At 42.7% G+C, this 16,517-nt stretch overlaps 1 protein-coding gene across 1 annotated transcript in view; it reads left to right on the forward strand.

The window, feature by feature from the left end:
* LOC126291646 (E3 ubiquitin-protein ligase UHRF1-like) overlaps positions 1-16,517 on the forward strand; it is a 163,284-nt gene that overhangs the window by 30,261 nt on the left and 116,506 nt on the right. The window contains exon 4 of the mRNA XM_049985213.1: positions 14,103-15,055. Coding sequence (XP_049841170.1) covers positions 14,103-15,055 — 953 coding nt within the window. The remainder of the gene's footprint in view (positions 1-14,102; positions 15,056-16,517) is intronic.

Here is a 16,517-nt window from a genome sequence, read left to right on the forward strand (position 1 = left end):
CTGTTCTATTCTTGCCCAAATTACTGACTGTCTGTGTTTCACTTCCATGCAATCCTACACTCCTAACAAATACCTACAGAAAAGACTTACAAACACTTAAATTTATAGTAGATGTTAAAAATTTTATAGTTTCCACAAATCAAACAATGGAAATTCCAGGGTGGAATATCAGCGGTGTAAGGAAAAGACTGCCGCTTACCATAAAAATGACACATTAAGTTGCAGACAGGCACAACTAAAAGACACATGCATTCATACAAGCAACCACACCTCACACACATGTGACCGTTGTCTCCATCAGCTCAGACTGGAGTTTGGTAAGAGCGTAGGGAAGGAGATAGGAAAGACAGGTATACTGGAAGAGAATGGAACACAAAAAGAGGATGAGGGGATGTGGAAGGTGTAGGGACAATGGGTTACAGTAGGTTGAGGCCAGGATAATTTCAAGAGTGGAGAATTTGTTCTTAGGATATCTTCCATCCGTACAGTTCAGAAAAGCTGGTGGTGGAAGGGGGTCATATGGATTTTCTCCACCAGCTTTTCTGAAATGCATAGATGTGAGTTATCCTAACAAAACATTCTCCACTCCTGATATTATCCCTACCTCAACATACGGTAATCAACTGCCCCCACACCCTCCACCCAACAGTTCCTGCCCCCTTTGTCATATCACCTCTTCCCCTCTCACACTTCCTCTTTGTGTACTTCCCTCCTCTCCTTTTCTGCTCCATATCACCTCTTCCCCTCTCACACTTCCTCTTTGTGTACTTCCCTCCTCTCCTTTTCTGCTCCAGTCCACTCCACTCCCTGCCCTTCCCATCCTTTTTCGCTGTCCCCCTCTTTCGCTCCCTGTTCCTTTGTCTTTTTCTTAAATGCTTTTCTTGCTATTGTGAGTCTGCATTCTGTATCTACTTCAGTCATCATTTTGCTTCCAAATTTGTAAAAACTTGTTATTGTAGTGATCAAATTTCTTTAATTCACTCAAAATATCCTGATATAATGTGACTGTATACTGTTACCTTTCGCACATTTTATGAGCATTTCATATCTTCTTTTAACTGTTCTTCCAAGTCATTTCCGACATCTGATAAAATTACAATGTTGTCTGCTAATTTTAAAAGTCATCATCCCCCCGTCCTTCCTCTACCTCTTCTACCCAAGTTTCTCCTATGTCATCCCCCCGCCCTTCCTCTACCTCTTCTACCCAAGTTTCTCCTATGTTTCTTTCACAGCTTCTCCAGTGTAAAGATTGAATAACACCAAGGACTGTTTGAAAACCTGTGTCATTCCTTCTCCACTACTGCTTCCCTTTCATGTCCTTGACCCCTTATAACTGTAGTCTTGTTTGTGTACAAGTTGTAAATAATGTTTATCCCTGCTACCTTTACAATTTCAGTTAGTGTATTCCAATAAACAATATTAAAAGCTTTCTCTTAAAATACAAATGCTTGTGCATTTGTTTACATAGAATGCTGCATGCATAACATCTGCACTGGACAACAACAAAAAAATGGAATACACTGAAGGGGAGGAGGAAACTAAATTCAACTTCCAGGGTTGAGGGGGTATGGGATATTATTTCAGTGGTTACAAAATTGAGTCTGTTTGGCAAAGAGCTTGGCAATATGAGCCCATTTATTAATATAATGTTGCAACCCTCTGTCCTGGATGCACAGGCTGGTTTGGTTGTGAAGGGTGTCATGACACCATTTTAGCCTCTCATGAGGCAAGCTGGCCCACAATTGTTGGAACTTTTCCACAATGTCCTGGGGATACTGTTACAGTTGTGGTGCAACGGGGCCTATGCTAGGGATAATAATTACCTAGTCTGCTAGTATCTAATGGTGGTGTGAGGTGATACAGCATATTGCATGAAGCCTCCAGTGACTACCATAGTAGAATATTATCAAATGATCATTCCCAAAATCCAAAAAAATTCTGGCCATAGGTAATGGCTGTTAGTGGCATCAAAGTTGGTGTCCAGTCACTCAAAATGTTCCTTTACAAAGGATAGATATTAGTGTTAATGGTGTTGAGAAACAGCTGAAAGTGTTAAAATTGAACAAAATCCCAGGGCCTGATATTCTACACCCAATTCGTGGCTGAGTTAGCCCCTGTCTTAACTGTAATCTATTGTAGATGCATCAAACAACAATTTGTGCACAGTAGCTGCAAGAAATGATAGATTACAACTGTCTACAAGAAGTGAGGCAGAAGTGATCCGCAAAACTAACGCCCAATATCCCTGACAGCTGTTTGTTGCAGAATCTTAGAACATGTTGTAAGGTCAAACATAATGAGATATCTCAAACAGAATGGCCACATACATGCCAACATAGATTGTGCGAAACCCAACTCACACTATTCGCACCTGACATTCTGAAAGCTGTTGGTCAAAGCAGTCGGGTAGATGCAGTATATCTTGATTTCCAAAAGGCATTTGACTCAGTATCACATCTATGCTTATTATCAAAAGTATGATCTTGTGGGTTATCATATGAAATATGTGAGTGGATTAAGGATTTCTTGGTAGGGAGGACACAGCATGTTATTTAGGATGGAGAGTCATTGACAGATGTAGAAGTAACTTCAACTGTACCCAGCGAAACATGTTGAGCCCCTTGCTGTTTATACATAATGTTCTTGCTGACAGTATTAATAGTGACTTCAGACTTTTTGCACATGATGCAATTATCTAGAATGAAGCTGTACAAATATTCAATCAAACCTTGATAAGGTTTCCAAGTGGTGTAGTGATTAGCAATTTGCTTTAAATGTTCAAAAATGTAAAATTGGGCACTCCGCAAAACGAAAACACATGGTAGCCAATGAATATAATATTAATAAGTCAAAGTTGGAATCTGTAAATTCATACCTCATTGTAACACTTGGTAGGGATATGAAGTAGAATGATCACATAAGCTCAGTCGTGGGTTTATTGGTAGGTTACTGGGGAAGTGAAATCAGTTTACAAAGGAGATTGCTCACAAATCAGTTGTGTGACACATCCTAGGATATTGCTCGAGCATGTGGGACCTGTACTAGGACTAGCAAGGCCTATTGAACGTATACAGAGAAGAGCAGCATGAATGGTCACAAGTCTGTTTGGCCCATGTGAGAGTGTCACTGAGATGTTGAAAGAACTGAACTTGTATACTCTAGAAAATAGACAGAAACTATACCAAGAAAGTGTGCCAACAAAGTTTCGGGATCCAGCTTTAAATGTTGAGTCCAGGAATATACTAGAAGTTCAACATATGACTTCCATAGGGATCATGAGGATAAGATTAGATTAATTACAACATGCACAGAAGCATTTAAACAATCATTTTTCCTGCCCTCCAAAATGTGAATGGAACAAGAAAAAGCCCTAATAACTGGTACAGTGGGCTGTACCTTGTGCCATGCACTTCACAGTAGATCATAGAGCATGGATGTGGATGTGGACATAGATGTAGAGGTAGATATAGAGTCCATTACCGGCTCATGGATGGCAAGCAGATTTGGAAGGGTTACCATGTGCTCAGTGCATAATACAGTGATCTTCCCTTGTGGTGGCCAGAGGTATTTTACTGGAACCTCAGTGATGAGTTTTCCTGCTGTCAATTTCCCACACAATATATCTTTAAGGCCACTGTCACATCTGTGTGTGTGTGTGTGTGTGTGTGTGTGTGTGTGTGTGTGTGTGTGTGTGTGTGTGTGTTTGAGGTTTACGGGCACTAAACAGCATGGTCATCAGCGCCCAAGCACATAAAAACAGGAACACATGCAGTGAAGGGACTAAGAATTGTCACATCTGAATCCCCCACAAATCTGAATATTGGACAGTTAAACCTGCCAGCCAAGTGGAGGCTCACAATGAGGTCCTTTTCAAGCTACATCAGCAGTTCTGTCTCACAAGAGTACATGAAATCTCTGTCTCTCTCACAGTAATCACTCGAGGCCTGATGCTGTTCACACCCTGTATATACCCTTGTGGGCCTGGTAACAACACTAAACATGAACACCACTAATATACTCCGATGCTTGTTTTACGTGTTACGGAAAATTGCAACTCTAATCATTTACACATCCACCAATGGTTTGTACATGTATAAAGTTTATACTAAGTTAGACTGATGTCTGTTGTTGTCTTCGGGGTGTTTCACTTTTTTTGTTTTGTTTTAGGCAGTGTACTTGTGAAATTGTCTGAAAGATTGTAATTGTGTGCTGTATCAGGACTCAAAATGAGAGATTCCTGACCTCTGCCGACAGTACTTTTACCTGCTAATTTGTGAATCACCCTCACAGTCTCACTTCAGTTGTTATGTCTGTTTTGATTTACAAACTTTACAGAAGCAGGACCAGCAGATATGGCAGAAAGTGTAGGTGCTGGCAGAATTGAAACTGTAGTTGTTTGTGGGTAGCTCACTCAGTAAGAGGATTGTCTTTGTGTATAATAATCATCGTGCCTCATGGCTATGTACATAGCACCAGTGCCACAAATCCACAGCTATAATTGCAAACTCGTGTACTCGCTCACCTTTCTAGGCCCCAGGGGTATTCATTGGATATACACCACAGTGGTCACACCTAAGATTTCCTATGGGTCTGTAGTGTGGTGGAAGAAGGTAGAAACAGTGGGTTGCAGCTAAGGAGCTTATTAAGGTGCAGAGATTGGCCTGCTTAGCCATAACAGGCAGAATTAGTAGCACACCATTCTGATGGAATGGAAGCTGTGCTGGAAATGCCTCCAATATACCTTTGGGTGAAGATGGAGGCAGCATCTGGGGCACACAGACTTAAAACTGGCAAAAACTGAGTGAGAGTAAATATAGAAATGGCTGGGGAAATGCCTGCTGACTGTACAAGAACTCCCAACTGCTTCGACAAGCCTTACAGTATAATAATTGGAAGCAGGGAACAGTAGGAAAAAACAGTTAGACACCGTACGGGGGACATCATTTGGTTCACTGATTGGTCGAAAATAGACAGAGGTGTTGGGGCAGGGGTGTACGGGGTTCAGCTGAGACTGGAGGGTATCATACACTCCTGGAAATTGAAATAAGAACACCGTGAATTCATTGTCCCAGAAAGGGGAAACTTTATTGACACATTCCTGGGGTCAGATACATCACATGATCACACTGACAGAACCACAGGCACATAGACACAGGCAACAGAGCATGCACAATATCGGCACTAGTACAGTGTATATCCACCTTTCGCAGCAATGCAGGCTGCTATTCTCCCATGGAAACGATCGTAGAGATGTTGGATGTAGTCCTGTGGAACGGCTTGCCATGCCATTTCCACCTGGCGCCTCAGTTGGACCAGCGTTCGTGCTGGACGTGCAGACCGCGTGAGACGACGCTTCATCCAGTCCCAAACATGCTCAATGGGGGACAGATCCGGAGATCTTGCTGGCCAGGGTAGTTGACTTACACCTTCTAGAGCACGTTGGGTGGCACGGGATACATGCGGACGTGCATTGTCCTGTTGGAACAGCAAGTTCCCTTGCCGGTCTAGGAATGGTAGAATGATGGGTTCGATGACGGTTTGGATGTACCGTGCACTATTCAGTGTCCCCTTGACGATCACCAGAGGTGTACGGCCAGTGTAGGAGATCGCTCCCCACACCATGATGCTGGGTGTTGGCCCTGTGTGCCTCGGTTGTATGCAGTCCTGATTGTGGCGCTCACCTGCACGGCGCCAAACACGCATACGACCATCATTGGCACCAAGGCAGAAGCGACTCTCATCGCTGAAGACGACACGTCTCCATTCGTCCCTCCATTCACGCCTGTCGCGACACCACTGGAGGCGGGCTGCACGATGTTGGGGCGTGAGCGGAAGACGGCCTAACGGTGTGCGGGACCGTAGCCCAGCTTCATGGAGACGGTTGCGAATGGTCCTTGCCGATACCCCAGAAGCAACAGTGTCCCTAATTTGCTGGGAAGTGGCGGTGCGGTCCCCTACGGCACTGCGTAGGATCCTACGGTCTTGGCGTGCATCCGTGCGTCGCTGCGGTCCGGTCCCAGGTCGACGGGCACGTGCACCTTCCGCCAACCACTGGTGACAACATCGATGTACTGTGGAGACCTCACGCCCCACGTGTTGAGCAGTTCGGCGGTACATCCACCCGGCCTCCCGCATGCCCGCTATACACCCTCGCTCAAAGTCCTTCAACTGCACATACAGTTCACGTCCACCCTGTCGCGGCATGCTACCAGTGTTAAAGACTGCGATGGAGCTCCGTATGCCATGGCAAACTGGCTGACACTGACGGCGGCGGTGCACAAATGCCACGCAGCTAGCGCCATTCTACGGCCAACACCGCAGTTCCTGGTGTGTCCGCTGTGCCGTGCGTGTGATCATTGCTTGTACAGCCCTCTCGCAGTGTCCGGACCAAGTATGGTGGGTCTGACACACCGGTGTCAATGTGTTCTTTTTTCCATTTCCAGGAGTGTATCTAAGGAAAACTGGCCTCTGTATTCCAAGCTGAAATTACTACAATCAGGACATATGTGGAGGAGAATATGTGTAGTTGCTACAAGGACCGTAGCATCTACAGCTATTCAGACACTCGGGCTGCCCTGAAATTATTGGCAGCTCCTGCAACAAGATTGAAGATTGTTGCAGAATGCCACAGGGCTCTGGTAGAGCTAGGGGGAAGCAATAGGGAAAACCTAGTGTGGGTCCCTGGCCACTCAAGGGATCTGTGGCAGTGAACAAGTCGAAAAATTGACTAGGATGGGGGCAACAACTCCATTTATTGGAACAGAACCTGTCCTGACGATCACCAAGGCTACGATCAAATTAGAACTACAGAGCTGGCTTAGTAAACGGCATGTAGGATATTGGACTGAAGTCCATAAACAAAACCATGGTAAGGTAATGATGCCCAAGCCATGTTTTAAAAGAAGCTCTGTAATCCTGGGATTGAACAGGAAAGAGATCAAACTCATGACTAGACTGATGACCAGCCATGGGAATTTCAAAAAACATTTACACACAATGGGTATAACATAAGAGGACCCTAAATGTAGGATCTGTGATGAGGGTGAAGAAACTGCATCACACCTAATCTTCGAATGCATGGCACTGGAGAGTAAAAGATACAGAATCTTTGGGACAACTAGACCTGAAGAAATTGTGTCTTAACAAAAAACTGGTAGACGGACTCCTTGCACTATTTATGGGCATTGGTTGGCTTTACTAGATGTACAGGGAGCAGTACCTCACAATAAACTTAGTTTCGGTGCGGGCAGTGGCAGGTTAGACCTAAGCTGTTTTAGCTTCCCTGTTAAAATCAAATCACCGTTCTAGACGGGTTAAGCCCACTTGTACCAGACAGCAAAACTCACATGGCGAGTTTTCCATTACAATGTAGAGGGGAGAGATTCGTGAGTCAAGGCTCCGAGCACCCTGAAACAGAGAGTTCAGAGATAATGTCACAGGACTCTCTGGTAAGTATATGGATCTCACTTTTGTATATATATGACTTACACACACACACACACACACACACACACACACACACACACACACACACACACACACACACACGACTACTGTCGTCTCCGGATGTTGAAGTGCAAATGTGGTGCGCTGCTGTCAGGTTTGAGGTGTGTAGTATAGGGTACAGAACAGAGTTCGGACGGGGAGGGATAGCAGGGTAGAGGTTTGGGAAGGCACTGAAGGGCTTGCCTGTAGTAGAGTGAGAGAGGAGACAAGTGGAGAAGGGGCCGTGCAGATGAGTCAGGGCGATAGCAGGTGTGGGTGAGGCTGGAGTGGGAGCAGGGAGGGAGATAGAGGCAGTTGGGGACAGGGTCTGGCAAAGTTTGAACCCAGGAAGATTACTTGAATAAATGGTGTGTTGTAGGGAGAATTACAACCCGTGCAGTTCAGAAAAGGTAACAATACTGGGAAGAATCCGGATGGCACACAGGCTGTGTAGCAATTGTCAAAGTCGTACCCACTGTGCTGTGCAACATACGTCTACATATATACTCCACAAGCCACTGTGCAGTGCGTGGCGGAGGGTACCTTGTACCACTACAAATAAAAAGAATGTTGGCAGCCGTGGCATTGTTCTGCAGTCAGCTTCAAATGCCAGTTATCTAAATATTCTCAACAGTGTTTCTCAAAAAGAAATTCACTTTCCCACCCATTTGAGTTCCCGGAGCATCTCCTTAATACTTATCTGTTATTCGAACTTACTGGTAACAAATATAGCAGCCTGTCTCTGAATTGCTTTCATGTGTACCTTTACGAGTTGGCATCCAAAATTTTTGGGACTGGTGCTGCCATCTGGAAAGTAGGAGTAGTAGATCTTTTCACTGCTAAATGGCATGAGCTGCATATCTGATGGGTCAGTGTGTGGAGTGGCATTCACCTGGGAGGATGTGTTACATGTCCACAGTGATTTCCGTAATACTCTGTGTTTGGTGTGTGCGATTTTACGATGGATCCATGAACAGAACAGCGTGTGTGTATCAAATTCTTTGTGAATCTCGGGAAAAGTGCTACGGAGACCCTTGCAGTGACTCAACAAGTGTTTGGGAGACAGAGCATGAGCTGTATGTGTGTGTGCATGCTCAGTTCAGGCCGGCAGTACAGATGTCAAAAATGATGCTCACACTGGATGGCATGTTAGCCACACAACACCAGACATTGTTGCCAAACTGCAATTTGTTCGTGCGGATCGACGTCGAGACCTTTCGGATGAAGATGGTATTGGTTACGGGACATGTCAATGAATGTTGACTGATGAATTGGGCGTGCATCATGTTGCCATTTGTGCCAAGAATCTTGACTGCTGTTCAGAAGGCACAGCATGCTGAAGTGTGCACAGACCTTTGTCAGACTGCATCTGATGATCCAACCTTCTTGTCACAAGTTATCACCAGTGACAGGAGCTGGATTTACGGTTATGACCCAGAGACAAAGCAACACATGGCATCAGTGGAAGATCCTGGACTCTCCAAGACCCAAAAAAGCGAGACAGGTGAAGAGCAAAGTGAACGGTATGAACATAGTTTTCTTTGATACCAAGGGAATTGTGCACAAAGAATTCGTCCCACCCACCCAAACAGTGAATTCGGCGTACTACTGTGATGTTTTGCAACAACTCCGTGAAAATGTGCGGCGACGACGGCCCGAACTTTGGTGTCAAGGAACTGGCTGCTGCATCACGACAACGTACCCTGTCACTCTTACTTGCTCACCAGGACCTTTTTGGCAAAAAACAACATGGCGGTTGTAGCTCACCCACCGTACTCGCCTGATTTGGCACCTTGCGACTTCATGCTATTCCCAAAACTGAAACTCAAGTTGAAAGGCCGTCAGTTTGACACTCGAGAGAAGATTCGAGAAGCATCGCTGGCAGTGATAAACACCCTCTAAGAACAGGGCTTCCAGAAAACGTTTGACCAGTGACAGAAGCGCTGGGACCGATTTGTATGTGCAGATGGGAACTACTTTGAGGGTGATGGTGACCACTAGTCCAAAGGTAAGGTTTTCAACATATGGCAGCACCATTCCTGAAAAGTTTGGATAGCATCTCATAATTCTATTGGGCACTGATCCCAAATGCTTGAGCAGTACTCACAAATAGTTCGCAGTAGTGTCCTATGTGCTGTCTTCTTTGTAGATGAACCACACTTTCCCAAAATTCTCCCAATAAACCCAAGATCATAAACCATTAGCCTTCCCTACCACAATCCTCACATGCTCGTTCCATTTGATACAGCTTTCCAATGTTATGCCCAGCTGTTGAAATGATGTGGCTGTGTCAAGCAGCACACTGACAGTGTTGTATTCGAACATTACGGGATTTTTTTCCCTACTCGTCTGTACTTACATATTTCTACGTTTAGAGCTAAATGCCATTCGTGACACAAACTAGAAATTTTGGCAAGTCATCTTGTATCTTCCTACAGTCACTCAACTACTCAATGTTCCTGTACATCACAGCATCGTTAGCAAATAGCTCCAGATTGCTGTTCACCTTGTCTGGCAGATCATTTATGTATACAGAAAATAATAGCAGTCCTTTCACATTTCCCTGAAGCACTCCCGATGATAACCTTGTCTCTGATGAACACTTGCCATTGAGGACAACATTCGAATCTCTGGGAACCTAATCCATACACTCGTAGCTTTGTTAACAGTCTGCATTTGGGCCCTGTATCAAATGCATTTCGGAAATCTAAAAGTATGGGATCTGCCTGTAGCACTTCATCCATAGTTCGCAGGATATTATAAGAGAAAAGGATAAACTGAGTTTCGCAACAAGTGATGCTATCTAAAATTGTTAGTGGTTGGTATTCTTAAGGACAAGTAGATTGTCAGTGGCTGTGCTCACATAGAATGCCGTGCACTGTTTGCCGATAACTTGATAGTCTCGTGGCTGATTTGATGATGATTTAAATCCTCATCAGATCATCCTGATTTAGGTTTTTTGTGTTTTCCCTAAATCGCTTCACGCAAATGCTGGGATAGTGCCTTTGAAAAGGCACGGCCAACTTCCTTCCCCATCCTTCCCTAATTCAATGCGATCAATGACTGCACTGTTTGGTCCTCTCCCCCGAATCAACCAACCAACCCAATCTGTAGGGGTGTGTACATTGCAGAGTTCAAGCAAAGTGGTGCCAATGCAAGTGTTTCATGATGTGAAGATAGTGAGTAATGTTGCACAACAAAGACTGGTTCACATGTATACAGAGAAAATATCAGACTTGTACTGCACCTGAAATTCATGAGGAAGTAAGTAGTATGCAAGCAGTCTCTGTCTCAACTATGCAATGCTGTCTCTGTGAGCAAGGTTTAAAGGGATGGATATTGGCAAAAACACCTTTGTTATGCAAACAAAATAAGATGAAACAATTACAGTGGCACAGCAACATAAAAACTGGAGTGTGCAGCAGTGGCCAATGGACAAATTTAGGTTTGATATTTGGAAACTGTCATCAAATGTCTGTCTGTTGACTTTGCGGAGAACGCGTGAAGAATCAGTGTGACACCAACGAAGAAGGACAGTGGAGGGCTAGTCACGGTTTAGCTATGTTTTGAGGGTGACAAAGTTGGTGATCTAGTGAGAATTAATGGAACATTAAAGAAGGAAGGGTATCACGTGTCACTGGTCAACAATGCTTTTCCCTCTGGTAAGAGAATTATTAGTCGTGAGTTTGTTCTGTGGCAGGACAGTGGTTCCAAACATGTTTTTAAATTGTACAGTGTGTATGTTGATAGAAAATGGTCCAAAGAATAGGATTTGGTCAGGTCGGTCATCCGACTTAAATCCCCATTGAACTCTTTTTGGATGAACTTGACAGGGAGGTCAGAAAACTCAGGTCATCTGATATTTGAAGATCTGTGGAATAATTCACTGATGTGTTTGGTTGCAATAGCTACAAAAATGCTACAAAATCATGTATCCAGAATGCCAAGAGTTCATGCAGCCGTATTGTACTAGATGTAGAGAGGGAAAATATTTATTTTGTTGGTCTATTTCGTTTGTATGATTTGTTTGTATATTGAAATCAAATATACAGTTTTTTTTTTTTTCATGGGTGATCGAAAACTTTTGACCTATAGTGCGTAATGCTGCAATGTGATCTTTGTGCTCATTTAAGGAAGTGACTCATATTTTGTCCAGTGAGCTTCTTATTGTTATTTACTAAGACAAGGAACAGCCATACTAATGAAAAGGTAGTAAGCAGAGAAATAGGGGAGCCTAGGGCTAGTTGCTAAAATTTTATTTTTTCGATAATTTTTTGTACAAGGAGGTTTTAGAGCCTTTTTTTTTTTTTTTTTTTTTTTTTTTTTTTTTTTTTTTTTTTTTTTTTTTTTTTTTCTCAGCTATCAAGAATGTCACTGACTTGATATTATTTCTGGTCATGCACTCTGTAACAATTTACACCACTGTGGGACATGGTGGTACAGTGTGTGGGATAATTTGTTATACATTGTGTAGCCCATTCGGTATTGATGAAAAGTATTATATACTTTTGGTTTTCTCTTACAAATAATTTATCAACATCAAAGAAGATTGTTTTGTTTTTAGAAAGTTAAAAATTTTCCTTAATAAATTTTTTAATAGTCAATATTGGAATTAAATATCATTATTTACATACTGTTGTTTACTTGTGATCTTGACTAGTAAAAGATTTTAGGGACTATTTTTTTTAACTTTTTGTAAAATATTTAGATCATTTGTCCCCATCTTGACTATTTCAGGAATCAGCAAGTTACTGATAATCTCAAATTTTGAAGATTTTCTGATACACCAACTTCAATTTCGTTATCACATTGCAACTGTAGTTCTTGCAGATGCAATACATATCAAAATTTGCACAGTAATCATGATCTCATTCTTCAATTGTCGTACACTGAAACCATTTTGTTGGTTGCACTGATTTAGTATAGGGCTCAATCAACGAGTTTAAATTTTATAGAGTGGGTATATATGCCTGCCATGTTTGAAGCAAATTGAATACTCATTCATCATTTTTATCTGTAGTCAGGTGTGTCATTTGCAGTGTCACCCCCCTGCCCCATTGAAATTGACTTAACTAACTTCATATAGCTCATGCTAGCTTAATTTTTCTGAAAAAACAGTAAAGGGTCGTGATTTCTGTGTTCACAGGCAGCAACAAGGAAAGTTTAGTAAAAATATGATAACTTTTCGATGTAGTTAAAACTGCAAGATGACTGAAAACATTTTCGTCCATCCACGATAACTTCGTGTTGCTCACAAACTGAATGTAAAGCAATGCAAAATAAGCAGCTACTACCTAAAGATTACTGTGTAATGTTAGATATGTTTTGTTAACTAATAGAAGTGGTATTTTGTTTGAATGGAAATATGTAAAGTACTATAATTATTGAGTTACAGGCTTACAGAGCACTACTGCTGATTGATTAAGAGTATTATTGATCAAATTGTTGACAGTTCATTTCCTGGGCTGTGGTTATGTGATCATTGTAGTTTGAAACAATTTATTCCATTTCGTATTTGCTGCTCATCTCTGCGTTACTCTTGTCACTTTGATTCCTGTAATTGAACACTAAACGCACTTTAGGCATGTTGAATTTGTATTTCACTAAACAATTTGCAAAGAAAAAGATGCTTCAAATAAAGCAGTTCCTTTTCCACACAGACAAATGATAGACTGGCTCCTCTCAGTATTCAGATCACTGTCAGTATGGCGGTTGAGGTAACTTTGGTTGCCAGAAGGAGTGCTGTAACGTGTGTGTTAACCACTCTGTTGAAATTAAACTTGTTGTGCTCAATGCATTTCATAGAGAACCAGTCGTCGTCTTCATATGACGTGTCTCGTCACAAAATTTTCTTCACGAGATGGCTTGTCTCGTCACACATTTTTCTTATGCTTCTTTGTCTTTGTGCTCAATTTCCCCCTTGCAGTGAGAGGTAGATGTTTTTTCATTGAAGCATCATGAAATTTATCACTTATTTATTAGCGTCTCTCCTCAGTGAAGAACCAGCCATAATGTTTGCTGCTTTGCTATACGTTTCTTTTGGCATTGTGCCTTTGTTTGTTGTCTTTTTGTAATTTCTCATGATGCCCTCACAAGAAAAATAGATAGTAAGGAACTGCATGTGACATGGATTGTTACATTGTAACTGTAACTGTAACTGTAACCAGTGTAACAACTAGCCCCAACAAAATTGTAACAAATGCCCTATACCTCATTATTTCATATTTGGTTCCAGATAAACATTAGTTTTCAATTGTAGAGAAATTTCAAACTTTTTACCACTAAACTTAAGCTAAGATATTCACATTATATGAGGTCTTGCACTAACATAAACAAAGGCTGTTTCTGTTAAAAAGACTCGGAGAAAAAATAATTACAGGCAGAGAAACAGTGCTTCCTCTCACAGTCTCTCTAATACTGACAGCCTGCCCTCCAGCAACTGGCAAGAGAACTGTACTGTCAGGTGCTACCTCTGCTGGAAGGAAAGTGTATTGCTACCAATGATTAATTCAGAATTTGCACATCACAAGTTCCCCCTGTAAAAACTAGCTCTGGCCTCACCTAATATCACTTTGTTGTTCTGTATTGTAAACTTGTTTTCCTTTTTTTGTTTGCAGGTCGGCGAGTATGTTGACTTTCTGGACACACATTTTGGAGCGTGGTTTCAAGGCAAAGTTAAAGTTATTTATGTGGAGGACCAGGCACGTTTAGATGCTATTAGCGAGGAAACTATCCCACCGACCCAGAGGAATGGGGAACGGGAAGCTGACTACAGCAACAAAGGTGTTGGTGACAATACCAAAGATGCGCCAGCTGCAAGTACCTTACATAGAGATTCACCTGTGGAAATCTCTGATGATGAAGTAGTAGATGTCGTGACAGTTCGATCGAGTAGCCCCGAATCGGTAATTTTCATTCCATCAGAAGAAGAACCGGTAATTTACCTTCCCCCAGGAGATCCAGATGTTCAGGTAATACATGAACCAGAAATTCACGTGCCTCCAACAATCTATGTTGCTCCATACTCACGTGGTGTGGGAACAGTTGACTCGGGTGCAAATACACCAATGTCAAATGGAAATAAACAGGTAGAACTGCAAGAAATCACTTGTGACCAGTCTTCTCATAAAATATGTGCAGTAAGTGATACAGGTGGTAAAAGAACAGTTGACTCAGTTGATAGTACACCGAGGACTAATGGAAGTAAAAAGGGTGTGCCGCAGAAGAGGACTTGCGGCCGACCTTCAAATAAAAAAAAATCTGTGGGTGATACAAATAGTAAGATAACTGGTGACACCATCGGAAATACACCAAGGCCAAATGAGACTAGACACGAAGCACTGCAGAGAGCGCTGCATGAAGCACTGCAAGAAATGACTTATGACCTATCTTCCGACAGAATGAATGGCGTGAGTGATACAGATCATTCTGAAAGTGGTGACAGTGGACATTCTTCTCATATGTCACTCAAGAACACTTCACAAAGCAATGGATGGGCAGAATCTGAGGAAGCTTCCAATCAGCAAGCACTGCCAGATGATGGTTGTTTGTATGAGATAATTAATCTGAAGTTAGTATGAATTATTTTTATTAGTATTATGATTATTATTGTTGTTGTTTTTGTTATAATCTTTTTTTCATAATGATTAATTACTCACTACACTGTTTGAAATTCTGAAGTTGCAAGGGATGAAGTACAGTGAGCAAAAGCTTACCTACTGCTTGTATAGAAATCATACTGCAGTTGCAACAGTTGAAGTAAATGCAAAAGAAGCAGTAATTGAGAGACTAGTGGGTTAGAGTAGCAGCCTATGCCCATGTTATTCAATAGGTACAGAGACCAAGCAGTACTGGAAACCAAGGAGAAATTAGGAAAAGGAATTAAAGTTCAACGAGAAGAAATAGAAGCTTTGAGGTTTGGCAGTGACATTGTAGTTCTGTCAGAGACAGCAAAGCACATGGAAGAGCAGTTGGTCAGAACAGGTAGTATCTTGATAATAGGCTACAAGATGAAAGTGAAATGTATGGCCTGTTGTCAAATTAAATTAAGTAATGCTCTGGGGGGAGTAGCAGCTGGATTTTACTATTTGGGTAGAAAAGGAAGTAATGATAGAAGAAATAAAGGCCAATTTGCACTGGTCTTCACTTCATGTCACATCACCTCTAACCATTCCAGAATGCATTTCTAATGACAGTTTTCACACAGTCAGTCAGCCAACATTCATTTCACATCAAGGTTCCTCAGGAAGAAAGTTTGAGTTTGAGCTTTTAGCCCAAAGGCCTTCTTTTAAAGTAGAAAGCGTACACACACACAGCCACATGATTGCTGTCTCTGGCTGCAGAGGCTGGGTTCCATATAGCAGGTGCACTCGATGGAAGAAGCAATGAGTGGTGGGGATTAGTGGCTGGGGCAGGAGGAAGGGGGAGGGGCGTTTAGTTCTGCCCTTGGGATCATGCAGGAACATGGTGGCAACGCAGTAACACTGCTACGTGCAGGTCAGTGGCTTGGGGGGGGGGGGGCGGAGGGGGGGGGGGAGGCAGAAAGGGAGGAAGAGGAAGAGGAAAAGGCTAGTGGGTGTGTTGGTGGAATAGAAGGCTGTGTAATTGAGTAGGGGCAGGGAAAGGTTTAGGTGGCTGAAGGACTGGGACTAATGAAGGTGGATTAGGGACTAATGAAGGTGGATGCCAAGGTGGTTCCAGGAACGTAGCATATATTGCAGGTAGAATTCCCACCTGTGCAGTTCAGAAAAGCTGGTGTCGATGAGAACGATTCGGATTGTGCAGGCTGTGAAGGAGTAATGGAACTGTAGCACATTGTCTTGGGCAGCATGTTCAGCTGCTGGGTGGTTCAACGGTCTCTTGGCCACAGTTTGTCAGTGGCCATTCATGCAGATGGACAGCTTGTTGGTTGCCATGTCCACAGAAAATGCAACACAGTGGTTGTAGCTTGGTTTATAGATCACATTACGGCTTTCACATGTAGCCTTTGATGGGATAGATGATGCCTGTGACTGGACTGGAGCAGGTGATGG

Source organism: Schistocerca gregaria, chromosome 9 (assembly GCF_023897955.1).
Source record: "Schistocerca gregaria isolate iqSchGreg1 chromosome 9, iqSchGreg1.2, whole genome shotgun sequence".
Lineage (NCBI taxonomy): Eukaryota > Metazoa > Arthropoda > Insecta > Orthoptera > Acrididae > Schistocerca > Schistocerca gregaria.